Raw genomic sequence first — 25,940 nt, forward strand, 5'->3', positions numbered from 1 at the left:
ACTACACCAGATGCAATTTTTGCCAACAACTGTATAGCCTGCCAAGAGCCATGATGTGCAACGTTTCTATTATTTTCAACAGCCCTGTTGTGTTTAGAAACGCCGACAGTGCCATCGCTGGTTAGCCCCACATTACCAACATCCCTCTTAGCGTACGTTCCCCCATGGTTCAACCCTCCATCGCATTACTTAATTGTGATTCTGCTCTCGCGAATTACTATATATGACAAGCATGTCAGCCATCTACGCTTCACAATTTGTGTCTTCCGGGTAAAACATACACGAGCTGTTATGCACGTGAGGTTTTTTTTTCTCTTGAAGCCTTTTATTCTTATGAGCTAATCAGTCATGGAGTGACAATAATAATTCTTCCTCTATAGAACTACGAAAACAATCTAAGCTGCATTAATTTTGACTAAAACCTTCCTAGTACAGCGTATGACCAAAATTTCTATATATTTCAACCATCCATGGATTTTTGTTTTATTTCGAGAGGGATGGATATATATGGGACAAAGTCCTCACCGCTTCCATGGATATATATGCTAACTATTAGATCCTTTTTGTTGCTCGTGTGCAGCTCATCCATAGATGCTATCCATTGAAAGAAAAACATGGTAGATGAAGTATTAGGTAATACATGAACTTCCAATAGCTATATGTTACACTAAGAGAATCTGAAGAAAGAAATTGACACACATTTTCTACGTTATCGGCAACCTTTGTTCTCCATCACCCCGAGCATGGTCATGCAGTTGTACATCCACTTCTTTCACGCATCATAGATGGGTCATTGAGTTATGACTGACATGGTTCTCCATTCAATAGATGGGTCATTGAGTTATGATAGACATGGTTCTCCATTCAATTCTTTCTTCTCTTTATTCACCCAAACTGCTGAGTTGAGGCCCTTACTTTCCTGGTTATTTTAAATTCTCTTGCTCGATACTGGTTCAAATGCGGTTTCTCAAAGAACGTCATTTTCGTCTGCAGAAAGAGTTTTCAGAGCAGCGGGCTTTGGCCCGTGGACAAATTCTTAGAGTTCTTCCTCACTACAATAGGCCAATCTTAAAAGTTGCTGAATGTAACGACCACCTCTAGCTAGGCGACAACAAGTTATTCCTTACAGTAGAAAGCTAATAGCTCTCCAGGAAAGCTAATGTTGTCTAAAATTTCCTTTTTTTCTTTTTCTTATGGAAGGTGACTATGATAGTCTTTGCTTTTTAAATTAGCTGATTACCCTCTGCTTCATTTCAAATACATCAGGTTTCCTTCCACTACTGGGTATTGTTGTTACTTCATCCCTAACTAAATTTATGCTTTCCTTTGATTCACTTTCTTCTGTATCATGTTTGTTCTAGTAATGAATCAAAGGTATTAAGGAACAAGCTAGGTGTTTGTGTGTATTGTTGTGCTATCTTGTAGCTACGAGTGAATTTTTTATTACATCTGTTCCAACATGGATGTTATTGCAGTCCCCATCAGCTGGGTACAGTAATACTGATAGTTCTTTACCAGTTCACCATTCAAATACCTCTGAATGTTCTGTTTATTTTATTGCTTGCTGCCTGCTTACTTAAAATACAATAAGATTTCAGTCAAACAATTACTGGAGTATTGCAAATTCAAATAATCGCACCAAATTCAAATAACTTCCCGATGCCAATGGTTGCGTATCACAAGCGTGGGAGTATACATGCATTAATGTGTTTTCATGTAAGCATGTCTATCTATGCAAGTGCATTCTGCCTTTCACTATGATAATACTTTCTAAGGAAAATAAAGGAGTATGAGAGTGCTTTTCGAAGTAGTGTAATGGGGATGCACAATCGAACCTGCACATAGTTGCTCGTCACAACAGAACCATGTCATAAAAAACCCTAGAATGTTTCAATATTCGGTATCGAAGTGTAGCCAAACACTGGTTGCGAAAACACATTATATTGGATAATGCAACATATATTTTCCAACTTTTCTAGTAATAAGTACAATACGCTGTGTTTTAACTCTTGATTTGCATGTCATATGATGAACGGAACTGCGTTTTGAAACTGCAGGATGAGCAACAAGATGGAGGTTGAGGCTGTAGTGGAGGCAACCGTCCAGTTCCTGAACAAGGCGGTGAAGCTGGATCTTTTCGTCCGAGGATTTATCATTTTCCCTCTCGAAATTTATTCGGAGAGCGCTTAAATGTTACAGACTATATACAAAACATACCTAGTGGACTAACTAGCTGGATAATCTCACTAAACCTAGTGAATTAATCTCACCATGTAATTCTAGTTCGAGAGATTGTTCTATAGGTTTCGCAGTAGAGAAAATGAATACAACTTATCAGTACTTTATAATGTGAAATTTAAGTTATAATATTGCTTAACACCGTCCCACATTCTACATAGCTTTTTGGATTTGTTGCCATTTCTAGTAGATTATTTCTCTATATCCAGAATTATTTTGATCAAATAATTGCCATTTCTAGTTGCCATCCACACTCTTACTCGCCATGGTATCTGTCACATGATCTCTAATTTGATTTCGATTGTCATCTCCTTCCTCCCGGGCCGGCCACCATCTCCAGTTCTCAAATCCTTCAAGGTATGCTATCCTACTCGTCCTACACCTCCGTTCCCTGTCTCCCTTCTTGTTTTCTATCACGATAAACTACTAGAACTGCCGAGGCTGGGATTGGCGATCTGTTTTCCACCCAGTGCTAGAACTCCCGCATCCCTCAACCATATTCACATCACGGGTTAGATGAATGAGTCTCGCTATTCCTTTGGCCGATTCCTTCTTCCTTTTTCATCTAATCACACCATACCACCTTTTCTTCTTCTTAGGGTTCTCTTGAATCCGTTTCAATTGGTGAAATAATACTAAGTTTCCGCAGGAGTGCTATTTGCTTGTTTTTAATTTTTGTATGATATAACATATAGTGTGTTTAGAGTTGTGTAGACAGTAACATATCTAGTGTGTTTCGTTTACGAGACGGATCTTCTCAAACCGAAAGGTAGGATTGAGAAGAAAAGTCCTTATTTGCAGGAGCTACAAGATTGAAGGCAAGGTATAAATGATGCTTCCTTGTTTAAAGTCTACTACTATATACTTTTTCCTATAGAACCCGAGTTTTACGTAATGCACGGCCTACTTTTTAGCCACTTTAAACATGCATAGGTTAATCTATTCAACGAGCATGGTTAAGCTAACCCCCTAATTCTTATTCATGTGCTCGAGCCTTAATTGTCTAATAACACATCTCTCGTTGAGCTTTTGCTCTCTATATACATTTCGATACGAGGTATTGTTACAGGATAAAAGTAATTCTTCTTTAAGCCTTCATATTCAGTTTTGGCCTATTACCTATGTAGAACCAACTAATATTTAGTTGCTACAAATGATTTTATTTTGTACTCTAATATCTTTCCTGTAATAGGCTCCGTAAAGCTTTTGACCTACTCGAATTTGTAAGTGCGAATATTAGACGATTTTCTTCACATTATTGCTGCAATTGGATTTTATTTTCGCAATGGGTAATATATCTACTTCCCCGATATAAGGAACATAACTACTTCTATGGTTAGTCTCGTTTATTCTAGATGTGATGGTAGGATGCCGATATTGGAGGAACAAGCAAGCGAATCGGGAACAAAGAGCCTTGTTGGTCAGACAAGTAAGATGGAAGCCAGTTAGATGAACCATGTTAGATGAACCTTGTTGTGTATTTTATCTAATGGTGTCAAACCATGTTGTTCATGATGTGGCGATGAACACTGTTGGTCATGGACATTAATTAGATGCATGGATTGTGAATCCTTGAATGTTTCAAAATGTTGCTCACATTGGAGTTGATTCAACTGTTTTGATCAAGATATATACAATGCGAAGTACATAGGTCTCAACTTTGTTGAGATTATCAACTAGTGGAGGCAACTAGCTAGTTCAGATTATCAAGTAGTTCGGAATGTTCTAGCGGAATGTTCTACAGTAAACTTGTTCTAAATTATCAAGTAGTTTGGATTATCACCTAGTTTAACTTTAAATTATCAAGTAGTTTGGATTATCACCTAGTTTAGCTTTCAAGTTCTATGTGATGGTTTGTAGGAATTTAAGTGTTTAAATTATCTTTACCAGATGTTTATGTCTGTTGTTTACACATAATTTGTTGTTTTTAACTTTTTTTGAATTTGTAACTAAGCACTTGAATTTGGTGTTGTTTCCATCTACAAAATTTGGGGCATTTGTGAAACTGCCCCAATAGGTATATAGCAATTGGGGCACTTCTTGAAACTGCCTCAATAAGTGTATACCAATTGGGGCACTTCTCCAAACTGCCCCAATAGGTGCCTATTGGGGCACTTGTCCAAACTACCCCAATAGGTGTATACCAATTGGGGCACTTCTCAAAACTGCCCCAATAGGTGTATACCTATTGGGGCACTTGTCCAAACTGCCCCAATAGGTGTATACCAATTGGGGCACTTCTCAAAACTGCCCTAATAGGTGTATACCTATTGGGGCACTTCTCAAAACTGCCCCAATAGGTATCACCTATTGGGGCACTTCTCAAAACTCGCCCCAATAGGTAGGGCATTAGAGGCATTTTGGCAAAAGTGCCTCTAAAAGGGGTATTTAGGGGCACTTTGAAAAGTGCCCCAGGGCAAAGTGCCCCTAAATCCCTACCGTGTAGTAGTGGCACCGAGTCCATGGCATCCGGCTCGAGGTCCGTGAGCACGGAGCGGGGCACGAACCGGCTCACCACTGCTCACTGCCGACATGGTCCTCCTGCAGATCCTCCGGGATCCCGTACTTGGGTTTTTTTAAGACAGATGATTTGGAGGTTCTATGGGTTGGAATCTAAAGGTATAATTGTTGCATCCCCATGGGGCTCTCCTGGCCTATCCACGATAGGAAACCTGGCACGCACGGGCTGGCCGCTGGCCTCATTTGCCTCCACTGAATGGGCCACGTGTCACGATTTGATTGGCTTAGCTGAGGGGAAAATGAGACAAAACTAGCACCCGGTCAAACCCTAGGCCCATTCACGAGCGCATCCTCCCTCAGATCCAGCCGCCACCCACGTTCTTCTTCGTGCAGCACAGCCGCCACCGCGCCTCTCTCCACCTCTCCCTCCTCCCCTCCTCTCTAATCATCCCTAATCATTCTTGCTCCGTGCAGGGTTGGGGTTGGGGGCCTCGCGTGGAGTCGCTCGCTGCCGCGCAGGGAGGCCTCACCGCCGTTTCGGCCCGGTGTCCCATAGCTCAGTCTCCAACGGGCGCAAAGAGGAGGAGGCCACCGCGGCTGGTGGGGAGGCCGCCGTCAACGAGGACGACGACGAGGCACGCGGAGAGGACGCCGCCACGCCGTCGACGAGTGCATGAAGGAGGGAGGGATGCCCCAGCGCGCCTCCATCGCTGCTTGTGCTGCTTCCTCCTCTACACGGCCTTGAGCCCCGGCGGCGTGCTGCCTCTGCCCCGCTTCCTCTGCACAGCCTCGCATGAGACAGCGCCGATGACAACATCAACCAGGTTCTCCCCCTTTTCTGGTGGGCTCCGCTTGTTCTTGACAAATTACATGTGTTATTTTGTTAATCCAGGGGATGCCTTTGTGTATAAACCAGATCTTCAAAAGCATATGGACAATCGTTACAATCCCGTAAGGCAGCAGCTAGAAGTGGAGGTCAACTTGACTGCAACCAAAAGCCAAAGCCATCATTACAAGAATTAGGTGTTGATTTCAACTTCAGCATCACTTTTGTATATTTATAAATTGCAGTATTGTGAGCATAATTTCCATGTGATCATATCCTTTTATTTGATTATGTTATGCAGCTCAAGAAGGTGATTGCATATCATGAGGTTCCAAGGATATTTGGTTCGCAATTCTTCAGGTTTGAGGACTTGAGGTCCTGCTGGTTGTCACTGAAGCCAAATTGCCGAAGCAGCATGTTGTGCCCAGGTCCATGTTGTAGGTGAGGTTTGTCAACTATAAACAAATAGAACATGTGTTTTGCGAGTACATGTCCTCTCAATTTACAACTAGCTTGCGGCGACTGCTGACGGGGACCGTTGTAGTTGCGGAAGGCATGCATTTTATCTCCTCCCAAATTCTGTTGCCCCATTTCTCGTGCTCCATAATTTTTGGGGGAAAACAGGCACTGCATAATTTTTGCATTTACTTAATTAAGTTATTCCCACATCAATCTTGGTGGCTGATAATTATGTATATTTACTAAAGGAACTGCTCCAGTAGGCTTTCTGAAGATTAAAAAATAGTCATAACCATTTCTTTGTCCTTCAAAAATGAAAAGTGGTACTTTTTCTTTGCTCGCGGGCATGTATTGTGCGACGCTAGGAAGTTAAATATTGCCCGTTAAAATTTGGTGGACATTAGCAAAGTAGAACCTCTGTTCTGACTGACACCATGGAAACCATTGGATAGTAGAATTAGCTATGATTTGTTACAGAAACAACATAAAATTTACATACTGTTTGCTTCCTTCCTGGACTTCGTCTCTCACATTCTTCCCTTTGTCCATTTATTTTCTAAGTATTCAGCTTCTGTGAGATATTCTCATCACTATTGCATGCAAACCAGACTGTACTTCAACAATACTACATAGCACAAACTAGGATGCTTATAGTTACTTCCGTTTCCTACTGCAATTCATTTTAGTTACTGGCCAGTAAGCAAGTACACGTCATATTTACAGGCGAAGACATCAAATGTACAGATAATAAAACATCACTGGTGGAACCGGAGTCCAGACACTGGCATTATGCTTGTTTGTTGCACAAGTCTCATGGTTTGTGGAACTATTTTTTTCAGATTCCTTCCAGTGTCTCCTGTCTCGACTCCTTTCAGGTACATGTCTGTTCCTCTCTTCCCCTTTAGTGCTTAGCTATTTAAGGTGACAGTATTAAATATTAGTTTGGCTAGGAATCACTGCATAATTTGTTTGGATGCAGCTCTTACTTTTCATTTGATTTAGATTTACCTTTCAGTTATGTGTGTTTTTCCTAGGTCGTGGAAGCTTTTTAACCTATTAGTTTCCTTCTGTTTTAATTTCCTTGATTCTTCATTCCCTACAAGTACTTGATGTTGTGGCATCATAAAATAACAAATGTCATGAATTCTCACACGGTAGTTCAGGGGCTTGTGGAGATACTACCGACATGTGGTTAAAATATATTTTAATAGCGAATTCCTCTTGGTGTCTCGCTAATATGAGATGGCTTAACTTTCTAAAAGGCAAAAGGGAAAAAAGTTTCTATTTATGTATTTGAAGGGCAGTTTTTAGGAAACGATAGCTTATTAATCCAATTTGAATTATCCAAATGCTCTATGTATCTTTAGTTCACATGGTCATAGGCTTTATATTTGTTTGCTGCTCTCAGCTGGGTTTTATATCAAGCTAATACAACTGATGTATCATTTTCAGAGAAGAGGAGAGTTGTGATGAGATTTTTAAAAATTGTCTGTCACCATGTGCAGATGAAAATAATTTTTATATACCAAATTCTTATGGTTACCTTTTCAAGTATTCCTATTCTTTACCATCACACTATTGCATTCCTGATGCTACATATAGCTTAAATTCATGCCCATGTTCTTCCTGCAGGTGCTGATTCTATCAACCAGTGTGTGGTGTCCTGTCGATTTAGCTTATTATTTGATGGAGCTAAGCCTCCTGTGCCCCCTCTTCATCTTGCACAACGCCTCATAGGTGTCTTCCAATTTTATGATACAGAAATGAATTGAATATGAAGCTTCTTGTGGATGGCCTTCTCAATCCTTTAACGTATGCAACTGTGTTTGAATATCATTGGGTCAAGTGAGTTTTTTGTGTCATTGATTCTTATGCAGTTTTTCTGGATGTCATCACTCTTTATTTGGTGTATGCAATGCAACTATTGCATTCCTGATGCTACATATAGCTTAAATTCATGCCCATGTTCTTCCTACAGGTGCTGATTCTATCAACCAGTGTGTGGTGTCCTCTCGATTTAGCTTATTATTTGATCGAGCTAAGCCTCCTCTGCCCCCTCTTCATCTTGCACAACGCCTCATAGGTGTCTTCCAATTTTATGATACATAAATGAATTGAATATGAAGCTTCTGGTGGATGGCCTTCTCAATCGTTTAACGTATGCAACTGTGTTTGAATATCATCGGGTCAAGTGAGTTTTTTGTGTCATTGATTTTTATGCAGTTCTTCTGGATGTCATCACTCTTTATTTGGTGTATGCAATGCAATGTTTACATGATTAATTATGTCAGGAAATATGCATTTGATCCTTGTCTGATGCATCCGATCTCTAAAACATTCTGTTGTGTAGAAACTATGATACATCAGTATAGTTCTAAATTGCACCATTACTATTTGTAATACACATGGTTACATATTGTGGTTATATATATTTAACAGATGAATAAAGTTTTTTCCTTCACACAAAGGCACGTAACCTTTAGGAAACCTAAGATTTTTATCCTAGGTTCGCTGCTCTTTCAGGGTTAAACTTCACAAGGCTTAACTAGCAAAGTTAGGTTTGTTTTTTCTTCACCTATATGTGTCCCCTATTTTCGTTTTCTAAACTACTTAACAATAATAATCCTTGCATGGTATTTCTGAAATTCATTAATATAAGTCTACAACCACACCTTGCATGGTACAAACAATCAGATAAAAACTATACCCGTGCGATTTGTTTGTGACCCCTGGGATGGAGAGGACCACCCCTTTAATTGTGAAAGGGAACCTGATGCTTTCGGCCTCAACAACGAGGGTTACTGGCCTGGGATTTAAGCAATCCTTTCTCATTTCCTGAGAGACAAGAATATATATGTGGGGATACACTGCAGTATGCAAATGCGTCGTACGGCAGATTAAATATCGCGCAGCCAATGATACTATCCATCACTTCTTTTTATTTCGACCTTTCCTTCTTCACCATGCAGATATGTTAATGTGGAGAAGAAAGGTGAGATTTCTTAATCAGTCAATGGCCTCTCTGCACATATCCTTTCTTCGTATATAAGAATCTGTAAGCTTTGTTAATTTTTGGAAAAAAACTTTTAAGGTAGCTCTATAGCTTCTTGTCTTTGGTTTTCTCCAAAGCTTCCAGTCCCATATCCCTAGCTTATATCAAATTGTTTTGTTTGTTGGAGCTGTTTAGTTTGAACAAATTCCCTTAATTATGCAGGATAACTAGCCCAAAGTTTTTGGATCCCAGCTTAAAATTGTGGTACCTGCGTGATGCATCGATAACTTCTGCAAGGTAATAAATATAGTGGTACCCTTTGTTGTTTAATTCTAGGAATTGTTCTATTTGATATGCACTGCCTGCAATTTCTGAATTTTTTAAATATCAGTCTGCAACCACACCTTGCATGGTACAAACAATCAGATAAATGCATAAACTATACCTGTGGGATTTGCTTGTGACCCCTGGAATGGAGAGGGCCACCCCTTTTATTTTGAAAGGGAACCTGATGCTTTCAGCCTCAACAATGAGGGTTACTGGTTTGGGATTTAAGCAATCCTTTCTCATTTCCTAAGAGACAAGAATATATGTATGGGGATACACTGCAGTACGCAAATGCGTCGTACGGCAGATGGAAATGTTGCTCTTGATCGGAGATGCATTATGATGTTACTGTTACTGAGCATGATCAGGATGTAGTTCCATACTTCCATCCTTCATGCGTGCTATATGTGATGCAAATGCCATTACTTTATTATTATGCACTAACTTGGCACAGTTCTGCGCTTAATCATGTCATCACTTTAATCCGTTCATTTGGACCAGAGAAAGTTGCTATGCTTGGTGCTTCAAATTTTGCAGAAGTTTTTTTCAGCAAGTCAGCGTGTTTTTGATTCCTGTAGGATTAGACAAAGCCATAACTACCTGACAAAACATTTTCTTGCGATTAATTTGTTCATGGAGAGGTGGCTCAATGCATTTTTAGTTAATTCTCCTGCAAACTCATATTGGTGCATTAGTATCTTATTGTAATATGATCAGTCAACTATTTCTTGGGTATATATACCGGTAGCATTAGTGCTTGTTATCTCATTCCAGTCACTTGCATTCCAGCGGTTTGAAAAGACCAGAATAAGGATTTTAATAATGTGCTTGCTTACTATCCACACATGCAGGTATAATAAAAATTGGAGTTTATGGCTCAGTTTAGCTGATGGCCTTGATGGAGCTTTGCTGATGGTCTTGATTAATAACTGAGTGGCTGCTCAGTGATGATTTATGACTCATATTTTTGTGCCCTTGCTGCAAAAAGTAGAAAAGGTAAACTTCCCGGTATCATGCCTTTTGGTTAGTATGGTTTAGTTCCATAATGATAATTGGTTGTGTTCAACTGCAGCATCTTTTCCCCTCGCCTGAAAAATTGATAAAGGCACATTATTTGGGTGACCATGCAATCCAGCAATTGAAGCCACTCTTTGCCTCATCTATGAGAAGCACCAGAAACCATACATGGAGGTCAGTTATCCTGAACGCCACTTTTTTTAAAATGCATCATGACCGAAGTTTTGTCTTTCTGCTTTCGCATGCTACTGCCTTCATGATTTAATCCGAAGATGTGAGGCCTCAGTCCTTTTGCGCATTTTATTTACATATTTTTCAATGCATTCTAGATGGTGAAATTGTTCATGCTTATTCCCTCTTCTCCAAGTTATGCTTTGGCATGGTACTTCCTTGATGGCATCATCTCAAGATGAGAGGTCTTGGTCGTTATCATGCATTGCTTCATATTTTATGAAACTGGTTCTGGTTGTTCCTATTTATCAATGCTTCTAGGTACAGATAATGGTGGACATTTGATCGTCATGTTGGGAAACTGATTCTGGTTGTTCCTATTGTTCATGATGCCTGAGCTCTCTATTTTCCCCCTCTCCTATTAAAATACTACTCAGTTTCTGGATTTCCAGTCACATTGCTTTTGTTAAATAATCTGCGTGTTGGGAAATTGATTCTGATATGTTTTCTTTTTGTCTTCAGAAACTTAAATGGGGCATTTGAGATTTCGGTGATATTTTGTGGAACTTTGATCACTCATGATTTCATTTCATTTCCTCTATACAAGAGCTCTATTTAATGTCTCCTGCAGCAAGTGACTGACAAAATAAGACAGTTTAGCAGGTTCTGGGATACTTTCAGAGGCGATGTATGCAAGCCCGGAGAAACGGATCCAAAATACAATCTTGACTTGGTTCTTATTCTAGCTGACAAGGCTGCCTGTGACCTTCAACGATTCAAATCAACTAAGGAGATATAGAAAGCAAATAATTACATTTCATACACTTGAACTTCAACTCCACTGAAGATGATCAGTTCTCCGGAAGGAGTGCAAACGTGATGAGCTGCACCTATATTTGTTCTATGCATCAGTCGGTTACGTTCCGTGTTGTATTTCTTTGCATATAACTTCTACCCAGCGATGGAGTTGACGCATAACACAGCCCTGGTTTATTTCCCCATATAGAAAACTTATGTACCTAAAACATTATTTTATGGATATATGTTATGTTTCAGATTGGCTTGCCAATAGCTCCAACCAACTTTTGTTTGCCTGCCTTTGGTTCTACCGTAAAATTTACATGATTTTTTCTGATCCGCGTAAGTTTGTTAGTAAGCTTGGGTGAGTTAACACGTATTTATGGAAACCCTATTAGAATTATAATTATTATCTCTCATGGTATGTCTATAGAACATTTAAACTTTGTTCTCTTGATGTGTTTAATTTTAAATCAGTACAAAACGCATTATCATTTTTTGACCTTATTTCTATTATCGTTTTATAAAATGTAAATCGATGCAAATTTTATGGGATCGTGCGCCAAGGCGCACATCTAAATCTAGTAGAGAGAAGGGGGAGGGGGCGGGGGTAAGCGGGGCAGGGCCTCGCCGGAGTTGGGCGGGATCTTGGCCGGCGGCGCAGGTGGAGGAAGGGGAGGGAGGAGGCGGTAGGAGAGTGTAGGTCGTGGTGGGCTGGGAGTCTAGAGTGGATTTCGCCCCAGGCTCAACATATCTGTCTCCCGCGTGTGGGCTCAATTTTTGGTCCTCCACGCCCTACTGAGCATAACTTTAGATTTCATTGGGCGCGCAAACCAAATTTCAGCGCGGGATTACAGGAGGTGAGGTGAGCTGATATTTTGGAATGATTTTGGGCGTTGGATGGAGCTCTTCTAGATGGCTGTGATCATCTCTAGGAGGCTGATCTGTGGGTAGCAGTTTCATGGCTTCTAGCTATAGAGGAGTGTCCACATACCAAATCAAATGAGCCATATGGCTCCCGTATGTCATATGTGGTTAATGGGTCCCATGTGTTAGTGGAGAATTAAGCATAGTTATATGTATGGACACTTAAGCAAAAGTCCGCACATGTCACTTTGGTCCGTCTGTGATGTCATTAGATAGTTGTGTATTTGGACCTACCAGTTAAAATGTCAATGTATGAGTTCCACATGTCAGTTGTATATTTAAATCTATTTCTATTCAGACACATCGACATGATAAATAGACGAAATTGTTGAGGTGGCTGACAAGTCATTTTAAAGCATCGTCAGTGGGCAGTCATGACCATTCAAATTAGTCGTAATGGGCTAAGGATGATGTCCTAAGTTGTATCATTTTCTCTACGACCAATTCATGAGATCGAGTTAAGACCTTTCTGACTAGGATGGTCATAGAAAATTAGGCTTTGGACCCTCCGAAACGGCAAACGACCATTTGTTGCGAAAAGGTCGTAGAGTTATGACCAGTTTATTCTTGGTCACTGTGATAAGGTCACTAGTTAACACATTTTTTGTAGTGATCGCACACATCCTACATGTTAATACACATCTTATGTTTGTGCTCGTTATCTTAAATGCAGCTAAAAGAAATCCTCCAATGAGACCAAATAATCAGGGTTTCCTTGAAATGGTACGTAATGGTACCCAACTGACGAATTCTCGTGTAGAAATGTTGCTTGCACCCCAACATTCCCAGAAAAATAGTGGTAAGGAAGTAAACAAAGCATCTAAGCAACACAATATCGGCATCCAAGGCACACCAAGGCGATACATATCTGGGACTCTTATTACCTCAGAAGAATCTTCAGACCTCACCTGCTATCTTCAAAGCTAAGGTGCTAATTCGTCCTTTAAGCTCTGCTGTATCATATATGTTGTTTGATTGAATACGCAAACTAATTGTTTCCATGCTTGTTTTGATCAATCTGTATTGTGTTTCTTACAAGGATACGGAGATATGTACTGCCATCAACAACGAGAGGGCCGCTAAGCAGATGCCTCCAGATGGAACCATGATCCAGTCTCCTGCCCTGCCAGCTGCCAGTTGCATCAGCTCATCTCTAGCTCACGAGAAGCATCAGACCATCGCCGCTATCGTAAAAACTAAGGTGCTAGTTCGTCCATTCTGTCCTACCTATCATATATATGTTGCTTGATTTCAAATGCAAATTAATTTTGTAATGATTGCTTGTGCAATCCCTATTTTGTTTCTTACAAGGGGACGGAGAATCCTACTGCGAGCAACAATGAGAGGGATAAACCGATGCCTTCAGATGGAACCATGATAGCTCACGAGAATCATCAGAATTGCACCGCTATCTCAAAAACTAAGGTGCTAGTTCGTCCATCATGTCCTACCTATCATATATGTTGCTTGATTGCAAATGCAAATTAATTTCTGTAATGCTTGCTTGACCAATCCCTATTGTGTTTCTTACAAGTGGACGGAGAATCCTACTGCCACGAACAATGAGAGGGATAAACGGATGCCTTCAGATGGAACCATGATCCAGCCAAGAATGAACAGATCTTCTGGTCTGCCGGCTTTCAGTTCTACTAGCCTGTCTCCGCCCCACGAAGGAGATACATATTTTGAACCCTTATTTCAGGAGAAGCTTAAGACCTTACCCGCTACCTTGAAAGCTAAGGTTCTCGTTCGTCCATTATGTCTTGCCTTATCATGTATGTTGTTATACTTGGTTGATCAATCCATATCGTGCTTCTTACAAGGGGATGGAGAAACCTACTACCAGGAAGAATCAGAGGGCTGACCAAATGCCTTCAGATGCAACAGCAATCCAGCCAGGAACGGAAAGATTATCTCCTGTCCTGCCAGCTTCCACTTGTCCCAGCACGAGTCCCAGTAGAGAATTATCAATGGGAACACATGTTGAATGTGAAACAAGTAGTTCCAGAAGTGCCTCGCCAAAATATAAACGACGAAAAACGGATCTTAGCTCAACGCTATGCAGATCCTTGCGTCTAGTACACTCTTTTGCTTCAGGTAAGTTCTAATACGAATTGCTTACTTGCATTATGGTGAGCTGCACGATGGCCTTTTTGCTGACTTCTTCTTTCTAGGCTGTAGCAGAGTTAATGATTCTACTGCACATATACTTATGGATATTGAATTCTCTGGTAGTTCAACTCAGGTTGAACATGCGGCTGAAGGCATGTTTCATGTATTTCTTTGTCTGTTTCCTCCAGGATTAAGACCTTTATACTGTGATATACTAAGTAGTGGTATTTTATATGTTGATCCAGACGTCGAAGGAGATGATGTTCTGGAAATTGTAGAGAAAGAGGGAAAAGGACCCAGCAGGTTGTCGGAATCTCCGGATGCCACACTTATTGTCGTCATTCCAAAAGGGAAGACCAGGCCCGTGCCAACTCAAATTGCTGCAAACATTGCGACTTAATGCAACAAGGCAGTCAGGAAATTTGTGCATGTTCGTTCGCATTGGAGTAAGTACAAGGGGGGCGCTGGGTTTCTCTGTAACTATTACAGTAAAGTTGCGGTAAGTGCGGCCTTTGCACCACCTGTAATCTTTATTTGAAGCTGCTAATTTTGGGAGTCTATCATTCGTTTATCCATGCTCTTTCATGTCACTAGGAAAGTGGTAAGATGGACATAAAATTCCCACCAGTGAAAAATTATTGTACAAACCTTCTTCAGAAAGGCCTTCGGCAATGTCGGTACCTCCTTAAAAAGAAGTACTTTGACACAGATCCAAATGACGTGCCAAAATAAAGTCCAGTTCCATCGATGAATAACGATGAGTGGAGCGCTAGCAGACCACTAGAGGCATCCCAAAACGGTGGTCAGTTCCTTTATGAACTCAAAGTTTTTGCCTTATACATTGTAATGTACTTAGTTACTAATTCTACAATTCCTGCAGAAGATATGTGATGCCAACAAAAAAATTCGTTCTAAGGTTCAATACCATCAATCAACTGGGTCATGAAGCTACGAAGTGCACTTCCAAAATTTGGTAACAAGTGATGGATGTTTATAGTTTTGGTGGTCATTTTGATTTTTATTTTGCTCAGTGCATGTGCTCATTTATATGATCGTTCTGTGTTATTGCATCGAGTTCTTGGTTTAATACTGTGATGTACATGTTTCCATTAAACTAAACTCCTGTTTTAATTGGTACCTATTTGTATGAACTTTCGTTCGCATCATTGCTTCCCTGCAAATCTGTATGTTATATCTACATGCTCGATGCTTTGAAGTGTACCACTCTTGATGGTTATCTACATGAGAAACAAGAATTATATGAAACTTTGTGACCAGATCCCCATAGAACCTGTAAGCTAGCTTCATGTATGTGTTTGATTTCAGGGAGACAAGTACAAGGGTAAAGAACCCACTCCTCTAGATATATTCAAGGAATGCCACTTCAGCCGGAAAATGGCTTCTCCTCCACTGTAAAAGATGCAATCGTAAGTCAACTTTCATAGGGTAACCTTTTATAAGTTGTTGTATCTTAGTGTATGTGGTAACCTGTTTGCTTCATTGCAAATGAAGGCTGAGATGGAAAAGCAGCTAGCTATACCTACGGTAGATGGAGGACGCAAGACTGAGATCCAGGTTTTATCTGAGGTCCTGTCAAAAAATACAGCAAAACCTGGCTTTCTTCGGAATGTGGGACTTATTATTCCTTTTGGATCGAAAATAAGGAATCGGTCGTGAACTGGAGAGAGAGAAGAGGGGTAGTGCAAAGCTACAAGATGTTGTTAAGAACCAACATGATCAAATGGTTGAGCTGACCAGCCACGTACAAGAAGCAGAAAAAAAGCGGGCAGACATGGAAGGAACAATTGATACATTGACTAAAATTATACGGCAACAAAGCTAGAGATCAGAAACGTGTTGATCTAGTGGTGCCATGGTCATGAATTGAACTGTTATATTTTCCCTGGTTTCAGATAACTGTTATTTCGATTTACGGACTGGCGCTGCCATGGTCCACCACAATAGGTAGTTTTAGACAGTGCCAATGGTGCTTTATGATTAAATTATTTGCCTGTAATTATACCTGTAATTATGTCATGTAATATGTCGTTTGTAATTTTTTTTTTGACGACTAGGCCGTAATGGTGTCATGTAAAGCCCACTGGGCCGTTGTCGGATGCATTGAAACAAATTTAGCCCGGTACTTTTTATCTGGGCCTTAACAGGCGCTATATGTCTAGCCTGTACAAGCCCAGAATTGGGCCCGTAAATCATCGAATCCTTACTTGGGCCTCATTATAAGTGGACGCATGATGTTATAATGGGCCCAACAAGAAGAATAAAATAGGCCTTTTTTGGCGGCCTGTAGACAGCCCAATAATGACCAACAACACCATGGACTGCCTGTTATGGGCTGGCCTAACCTATGGCAGTAATGTCGTAACTTGGGCCTTGGAAATTATAGACCTTCCTTGGCGGCCTGTAGATGGCCCAACAAAAACCAACAACATCATGGGCCGCCTTTTATGGGCTGGCTTAACCTGTAGCAGTTAAGGCCATAACATGGATCTTCGAAATCATATCCAAGTTGGATCGATGGGCCATAGATGGCCCATTTGAGGTGTGCCACGTGGCACCTGCACATTCGACATGTGTCGCGTTGCGATACGACCACGTGGATGCACGTGTCAAAAGCCGGATGGACATCTCGTACGGTGCAGGTTGCAGCTATGAAACTTTTTATTGGTCCGCGTGGCTGCTATTTCAATGGGCCACATGTCTGCATTTTATTAGTCCACGCGCATGAAGCTGAGTCACGGTCTCCTCGCTAGACAACAAAAACGAGAGTCAACCGACCGGACTGACATGTTAATCATTGACCTGACAGTGACACAACGGTCGCTGGCAGAGGGGACAAGTGCTATGATGGATATGGCCGTCACGACGGACCGGGCCGGGTGGGCTTCGGGATTGGGCTGTGCCGTCATGGATCTGTGACGCGCCTCCCTAACTTTCATCCGGGCCATCTGTGACGCGATATCTGCCACGGTCCTGCAAACCGTCAGTATGAGGCCTCCGTGACGGATTTTGCACATTCGCTGACGAACTAAAATCGTTATAGAAGACTCATATTTTACTAGTGACCCGAAGAATTGGCGGCCACCGAGTCCCTGATTTCCCAGATCACAGCTCTGCAAAATACCCAAGGGCGAGTGTTGTCGGGGGTGCAAATCATTGCACATTTTCTACGAATTCGAGTGCAGCCCATCTAGGATGGCACGAGTCCCCTCTGGCTATACTCTGGTGCTGGTGATGCTACTAGAATCTCCGAAGACCTCTCTGTGAAGGATTTGGAGAAACTAGTACGCCGCTTTACTTCACTCAGCAAAAATTCTCCAGTTCTTTCCTCCTGCCGTGTGGAACCATTTAGCAGTACCCATGCTCTTCCCACCGTGAGTACTTTTCTCGAGTTTTGTTGCTTTTACTTTTCTGGTGTATTTAATATTTCCACTATATTAACTCGCGGTTTCATTATGCAGGGTCATCAGGTTCTTTCTTCGCTTCCTCCCACTCCCGAAGGTGGAGATGTACCTAAGCGAGCGATCATCACTGATGACTCGCAAGAAACTTTTGTTCGCGACAGTGAACCCGCGGAATCTGAAAAGAGTGCGGGTTCATCTGATAGGATTTCATAGTCAGTTCATGCCTCTATCTCTTCCCAAAAAACTCTATTCCTCCTGCGGCTTCCCTAGAGAAACGCAAAAGGAAAAGGGGAGACGATGAAGAACCCTCTGGCACATCCAAACCATACGATCCTGCTGCGGTTATAAGCTCGTAAGTGTGCCTTTTATTTCAGTCGACTATTTTGACTTGACCTCTTTATACTTATATTTGAACTTTCCTTGTACTTTGTTGACATGGATGATGAGGAGCATCCAGGAGTCGATGTTTCCGAACCAGCAATTACGAGTACATCTCATACATAGGTCATCTCCGAGGATCCGAAATTTTCCCCGGAATCTTCGGATGTGCCACGCAGCCCTCGAGCATTGAAGAAAAAACCAAGGACAGGTGTTACTGGTAAGGATGTTATTGCCACCGGGAGTGTATCAACACCTCTCCTTGACGATGTAAGTTTTTCCTTAATTGCTTGATCATACTTTTTTTTACTCGAGGAATGCTAGCTTCTCAATGCTTTTATTTTATGTGTCGACAATTTTGCAGCATGTGATGGAGGAGATGATCGACATAGGTTCCCGATATATCGGGTTCCGCGACGAGGCCGACTCCTTGAGAAGTAAGTTCTATATTTTATATATTGCCTAACTATTCTTTGTTTTTTTTCTTATGCCGTGATCCCTTCTTTTATTCAGAAGCGTTGCATCTTGCTGAGAAGCGTGCCAACGAACTGGAGAGGGAACTCAGAGCTAGCGAGGAAGCTTGCGAAAAAGCTGAACAGGAAGCTGCGAGTGTTGGAGATCTTGGAGACAGACTCCATGCCGCTGAACATTCTTTGAGTGAAAAAGAAGAGAAGATTGCAAAACGAGAAGCCCACATTATTGTGCGTCTTGGTACGCAATCTTCTAGATTCTCAAGTAATGTTTCTTTTTTCCTTTCGCCACTATTTTGTTTGTTTATTTATACCAGCTTCACATTTATATTGACAAAAGTACCTCTTTCTTCAGCAGAAAAAACTGGTGAGATGTACACCAGGAACCAGGACTTGGAAGAAGACGCCCTCCTGGACACTCTCTCAATTCTAGAGATGAACTGCACTTTGGCACGCAATTGCTTGATGGCGGCACGGGTTGCATTTGAACGCATATTCCCGCATTTCTTCCCGAAGGCTGAATTGCTCGAAAAATTTGAACTTATCGCCAAATGCTTCACGGAGAAGGGTGACTCAGCTTTGGCGCACCGCCAATCAAGTATGAAAATTGGCATCGAAGGCACCATTTCTCTGGTGATAGCCAGCAGCGAAAAGGTCGACTAGGCCAAAGTTGCTGCTGTTCGGGGATTGAACAACGACAAATGAACTGCTTTGATAAAGGGCGCGAAGTCCTTCTCGAAGAAAATCATCTCCATCCTCGACCTCAAATCTACTGCTTCTGCCAGCACTGCTCAGACGGAGGTCAAGTAGACAATCTTGTACTCCTTCATTTGTAAATATTTTTCCTTTTGTTGACCCCGATTATCTTGTAAGCGCCTTATGGGCTGCATCTTTTGAACTCCTTATTGTAATATACCATCACTATTAATGAAAAAGTTCACTTTGCTAGATGATTGATGTCAAGTGTATTTTACTTTCCAGTTAGTTTTTGACAACTATACCGAGATTGGATGTTCTGATGCATCTCATGCTGCATCGCAACCAGCCAAAATTCCAAAACATATCTCCTCAGATGCATCCTCGATACCTGACTCGACGAAACGGGAGATGGAAGAACTGTGACAAGAACTCCAGTTGCTCAAAAACAAACTATGACTGCTTTGGACCAAGCGCGGAAATCATCGGATCATGAGCAAACTGCTCTTCTTCAAGCGCAAGAGTCCCTGAAATCTGAAGAACATGTGATTTGATAGTCTCACACGCCTTGCCAAAAAAAATTATTGATTTCTGGGCAGATGAAGCACACTATCGTCGTATTGTTCAATGCTAAGATCGTGCTACCCAGACTCGAGAGTTTCTTGACTTCTGCAACAACACACTGGGCATGGTAAATAATTCTATGTTTCCTCGTAATCCACAGCCCGAAAATCTTACTCGGCTGATTGGAGAAATTTAAAGATATGCGCAACATCCATAACTTCGTGAAAGCTCAAATGTTTGCTGGTGCCAACGTTGCTTTGATCTGTCTTAGGATTTATTACCCGAAGATGGACCTGGACGAAGTCGTGCAGGGTGTTCTTTTGAAGAGCTCGAAGAAAAGGATAAAACTTGACCGACATATCGCGGCTGTTTTAGATGTTGCGGAAAAAAATGATTGATAAGCTGCTTGAAGTCGATACTTCCTTCTTCAAAGAGTTCCTATATGACAACTCCACACAATAGATGCTTGCAGCCAAACAGAATATAGATAAATGGTTAGAAAAACTCTTTTATATTGATTACTGCGTGAGGTTTGAACCAAGACGCAACGTTGTAAATATGTATTTGTTGTGTAGTCTGTTGCTTCAGCATTAGATCACATATTGTATGAACACTTTTTTTGATATATACTATATTTTCGTGTTGTGTTTATAATTTTGCGAGACGTTTATGACGCCAAAGCAAATTTGTGACGATCAACTCTTTTGAACAGTAACTTTCCTCCCAGCCCCCGAGTATTGGCGTGGGGAAGGTTGTTTATTATTTGAATTCACGAGGCTTATTTTAAGCCAAGGCGAAAATGTGATTTTCGTCGAGTTAGGTTTATTGAATTTTGCGGGTCTAGACCCCCGAGCCTGAACTTTGCGACAAGAAATAATAATTCTCGATACCATTATCTTTATTCAACCATGCTATATTTCAGTCAAGCAAGTCCGCCTCATTAAAAACCTTTCACTCTCACTCGGTACCCTGAAAGGAAAAGATTGCTTCTGAAAACTTGCTAGATGTTCAAGTACATTGTATGTTTACATGGTGTTCCCAAGTCTTGACTGCTGCTTCCTACACGTAGAAACTTCGCAGCTGTGCACCGTTCTACGGGTTCCCCTCGTCTTTGCCTGTCTTCTTGTCTTTTAGTCGATACGCTCCTCCTGGGATAATCTCTGATGATGTATGGCCCCAACCATGGAGACTCCAGTTTTTCATGGCCATCTTGCTTGAGTCGAAGAACTAAATCTCCGGCTTCAAAGGATCAAGGTCGCAATCGGCGACTGTGGTAATTCTTGAGGTTCTGCTGATATGCGCTTACTCTGGATAACACGACGTCTCTTCCTTCATCGACTGCGTCAACGTCATCTTCGAGTGCCCTTTGTGAGGCCTCTTCTTCGTTTTTCACAACTGAAGGAGATTGTGTTCTATTTCTATTGGAAGTACAGCTTCAGCACCATGAACCAAGAAGAAAGGAGTTTCTTGAGTTGCTGCGTTTGGTGTTGTTCACAAGCTCCATAACACGGAGGGTAACTCGTCGACAAAGCATGACTTGCTTTTTCGAGTGGCGCTAGCAGGCGCTTCTTGATGCCATTGCATATGAGGCCGTTTGCTTTTTTAACTTGGCTATTGGTTTGTGGATGTGTCACAGACGCAAACTGCAATTTAATGCCCACACCTTCGCAATAGTCCTTGAACTCTAGGGAGTCCTTGTCGCTTCCCCACTTTATAGCACCCATTCTTTCAGGTTGAGACAACGATTGTGTTCACGCAGCTGTCACGATCAAGCGGCGGGTTCCTTGCTAGATCTCATCTGATCACATATCTTGTGTATGTCCGGCTTAACAGACGTGCCTAGTACATCAACTATAGATACATGAGAAGTTGCGGTAGTCGCGGTCGTGACAGGGTAGGTGGAGATCTTAGCGCAATAGAAATACATGCCAGCGAGAGGGGCTGAGGCGGCGGTGGCGGAGTTCCCCATCGAGAAATCGACGGTGACACCCAGCCAACGAGGTCGACTCGCGGAATAGAAGGTAATGAATTAATTTTTTTTTTGGAGATGTGTCACATATAAGATTAACGTGTTGGGCTTATATTGGGTCAGGCCCAACTACAACCTTTTTCTAGTGTGGTGCCAAAACTGGCACCGGTAATACCGGTCAGGTTTTTGACACTAGTATGAAATCATGTGGATCTTTGGATTTGGGATGGTGACCCTCCAGGATTCATCAAACCGTTTGTTTTGAGTCAGATACTATAATTCAGTGGGAGGGAGATCCACCTAATCATGTGTTAGTAGATGCTCTTAATGTTGTAGCTCTTTTGAGCAATGATGTAAACGAACATTGATTTCAGCAGCAAGTTTTAGACGCACTCTTTTCCTTACCAGGGTACCGAAGGAGACTGGAAGGTTTTTAATGAGGCGGCTTGCTAGCTTTGGATAGATAAAAATAAAGGGCTATATTTTTTATTTGAGGGTACCATAAAACTCCTGTTAAAAGAAAAAGGGAAAAAAAGCAGAGGACATAAAAACATGTGTGAAGTAGCTAGGCAGTTGAACGACGAGCACCAACGCCCTGCATGGCTGCATGCATGCATGCCGGGCGGTTGCACCCGCGATCACACAAGTCCCTCCCTACCGCCCAGTTTTCCTCTCCGTTTTCCCCACCCCTTCTCCTCCTGATCCCCACGCTCCTCCCTTTCGAAGAAGAAACAAAATTTCCTCCACCTCCACGACACCCTCTCGATCAAAGCGGCAGCAATGCCGTAGCTAGGTATATACCTGGACCGAATGCTTGGGGATGTCCAAACCATGATCGATGTCTCCTGCCCTTAGACGCCAGATTACATAAACCGCGAGGACGAGAGAGGTAAGATCCTTCTCTGATTTTTGCAATTTTGTCTGCATAATGCTTGGGCGCTTCTCTGATTTGGCATTTCCTACTCTTTCCAGGAGTGCATCATGTCCAACATCTTCGGCAAGAAAGGCAAGAGTTTCAGCGGTTCAGGTTATTTTCTTCTGCACCGATTCGGATTCATTTTTCTTTTCATTCTAACCTACCACTTTGCAACATTTCTTTGCATACAAGGCAAGGAACATTCATTCGGGTTAATTGGAAAGACGAAACTGACGAGCTGTTCTGTTTTCCTGCACCCATTTGGGGTTCCAGATTCACCGCATCGAAGCGCCGCACGCGTACGGTTCAAGAGCGCGAGCCTGAATTGCGTCGACTCGCCCAAAAAGCAGAACGACGATACCTGCAAATACAGGTTACCGAACTGACATTTCTCTGTTTGCTGATCTCATCAATGTTGTGAATTTATCTTTGCTAGTAGTTAAACTGATAGCTCTCAGCCTGTTGTTCTGAATTCTGATCTCTGAATATTTCTCCAGCGTCGCTGACTAGTTCTCTATTCAAGATTGTGAAATTTACATTGCTATTACTGCACGCACGCAGGGTGTTCGTTGCTACGTGGAACGTGGGCGGGAAGACTCCGAACGATGGCCTTAACCTGCAGGACTTTCTGCAGGTGGACGAGTCCTCCGACATATATGTCTTGGGGTAACGCGCTGACGCTTCTCGTCCATGTGTGTTAATGGTGTGCAATGCCATGTACGATCGCTTTGCTGTGTCCCATTCCATGGCACGGTATTCTGACGCTACATGTAGTGTAGGTTCCAGGAGATCGTTCCCCTGACAGCCGGTAATGTGCTTGTCCTGGAGGACAACGAGCCGGCGGCGAGGTGGCTGGCCCTCATCCACCAGGCGCTGAACAATCCGCAAGAGCAGTCGGACAGCGACGAGCCGCCGCTTGCCGCGTCATCGGACCCTAGCACGGCCGACGCGGGCCGGCAGACTCGTCGTCGCGACTCCATGGCCACCAGGTCCTCGAGCGGCAACCTCTTCTTCCAGACGCCGTCGCTCAAGGTCCTCAGCAACAGCTACCGCGTCGACAGCGCGCTCGTCAAGACCTGCAACTGTTCCGCCGAGACCTCTACCCAACGCCGCCGCGCCGCCGAGGCGCGTGACTCCGTCTACCGCGCCGAGACGCCCTCTACCAGCACTCCCACCGGCGAGGCCTCTTCGTCGACAGCCACCAGCCCCTGGGACGAAGACTCCGCCGGCACCGCCGCTGCCACGCCGGCCCAGGGCGAGCCGACGGACGACGGCGGCGGGATGAGCTACTGCCTGATCGCGAGCAAGCAGATGGTGGGGCTATTCCTGTCGGTGTGGGTAAAGAGGGAGCTGGTGGAGCACGTCGGCCACCTCCGGGTGGACTGCGTCGGCAGGGGCATCATGCGGTGGCTGGGCAACAAGGGGTGCATCGCGATGAGCATGACGCTGCACCACACCAGCCTCTGCTTCGTGTGCAGCCACCTGGCCTCCGGCGAGAAGGAGGGCGACGAGGTCAGGCGGAACGCCGACGTCGCCGAGATCCTCAAGAGTGCGCACTTTCCCCGTGCCTGCAAGCCCCCGTCCGCCGCGCACCGCGTCCTCCCCGAGCGAATAATCGACCACGAGTACGCGCGCACGTTAATCTTTCTCTTGTTCAGTTTCCTTGCCCCAGTTTTACTTTTATGTGAACTAACATTCTTGGGTTGGTGTGAAATTCAAGCAGCAAGATGATATGGCTCGGCGACCTGAACTACCGAGTCTCACTCAGCTACGACGAGACGAGAACGTTGCTGGAGGACAACGACTGGGACGCTCTCCTGTTGAAAGATCAGGTATGACACTGTCTGAACTGCAAAATAAAATTTCAGACACTGAGGAACACCAGATTGACATGGTTTGGTACTTTGGTTGCAGCTGATGATCGAGCGGGAGGCAGGAAGGGTGTTTGTGGGCTGGAAGGAGGGCAAGATCTGCTTCGCGCCGACGTACAAGTACACGCACAACTCCGACGCGTACGCCGGCGAGACGGTTAAGTCCAAGAAGAAGCGGCGAACGCCTGCATGGTATGGCACACATACACATTTCTGAAAGTTGCGAGTGCCAGGTAAAAGTTAAGTTACTGATGACTGCTTGCCAGCGTAGGTGTGACCGGATACTGTGGCACGGCGACGGCGTCGAGCAGCTGCAGTACCTGCGGGGCGAGTCGAGGTTCTCCGACCACCGGCCGGTCTGCGGCGTGTTCGCCGTCGAGGTGGATGCGGGCGTCGAGGGCGGCGGCAAGATGAGGACCTGCCACTCGCTCGCCGCGCGGATCGGCTGTGACAAGACGGCGTCCCCGCAGACGCACGGCAGCTCCGTTGAGCCATCGTCGTAGCTGCGTCCTGTAATCGTATCATGTATGTAGGGAGCTTAATTACTAAGGATCAGAGAAGATTGTAGCGACCAACCATTGATCTGTCAGGCTAATGTCTGCTACTAACCGAAGCGATCTGTCAGGCCAAAAACGTAAAAGGTTTGGGTGCAACTGGAGATCAGTCAGCTGAAACTTAATAGTACTACGAAGTCTCAGTTCGCTGACGTCGGCTGCTGATTAAGCCATCGTGCAAGGGGGATGCTGTTTGCTGACCTGGTCGGCACGGACCAGGCGCCGCACACCCCTAGTTGGTGGTTTGGGCCGGCCCAACATTTTGTTACACTTTTTCTTTATTCTTTTGTCTTTTCCTTTTCTTTTCTTTTCTTTTCTGTCTTTTCTTTTTTACGTTTTTAAAAGCTAAAATGTTTTTAAATCCAAAGTTTTAACATTGAAAAAACATTATTTTCAGAAATTTAATATTATTTTACATATGAGATTTTTTAGAATTTGAACATTTTTAAAATTTAAACAATTTTCAAATTTGATTTTTTTTTATAGTTTAAACAATTTTCAAATTTCAAAAAGTTTCATACATGTACAATTTTAGAGTTTGAATTTTATTATTATTTAACCAATTTATATATTTGAAAAATATTTTTTAATCTGAAAATTTTCCAAATATCTCTTTTAAAAATTTGATTTTAATATTTTTTGCAAAAAAAGTTTGTAAATTTTTTAAATTATTTTAGTTTGAAAAAAAAATTACAGTTAACAATTTTTAGTTTGGAAAATTTTGAAATAAACATTTTTTTATTTGAACAAATTTTAAATTGAAAGTTTTTAAG

The 25,940-nt window shown here is 42.7% G+C and overlaps 1 protein-coding gene across 1 annotated transcript; it reads left to right on the forward strand.

Moving 5' to 3' along the window:
- Nucleotides 1–15,703: 15,703 nt before the first annotated feature.
- On the forward strand, nt 15,704–25,116 carry LOC124708701 (type I inositol polyphosphate 5-phosphatase 5-like). The gene is made up of 14 exons (XM_047240374.1): nt 15,704–15,754; nt 15,840–15,902; nt 18,254–18,397; nt 18,492–18,564; nt 18,641–18,838; nt 18,956–19,230; nt 19,318–19,398; nt 22,799–22,853; nt 22,935–23,115; nt 23,304–23,408; nt 23,522–24,367; nt 24,466–24,574; nt 24,657–24,805; nt 24,885–25,116. Exons 1-14 carry the CDS (start codon nt 15,704–15,706, stop codon nt 25,114–25,116), a joined length of 2,562 nt encoding a protein of 853 aa, XP_047096330.1.
- The last annotated feature ends 824 nt before the right edge of the window (nt 25,117–25,940 follow it).

This window comes from Lolium rigidum, chromosome 1 (assembly GCF_022539505.1).
Source record: "Lolium rigidum isolate FL_2022 chromosome 1, APGP_CSIRO_Lrig_0.1, whole genome shotgun sequence".
Taxonomy (NCBI): Eukaryota; Viridiplantae; Streptophyta; class Magnoliopsida; order Poales; family Poaceae; genus Lolium; species Lolium rigidum.

Coding starts and splice junctions, on each gene's coding strand:
- LOC124708701 (XM_047240374.1), top strand. CDS start 15,704: ATGCCACTTCAGCCGGAAAATGGCTTCTCCTCCACTGTAAAAGATGCA. Junction 15,903..18,253: donor GACGCAAGACTGAGATCCAG/GTTTTATCTGAG, acceptor TCTCATACATAG/GTCATCTCCGAGGATCCGAA. Junction 23,116..23,303: donor GACGATACCTGCAAATACAG/GTTACCGAACTG, acceptor GCACGCACGCAG/GGTGTTCGTTGCTACGTGGA.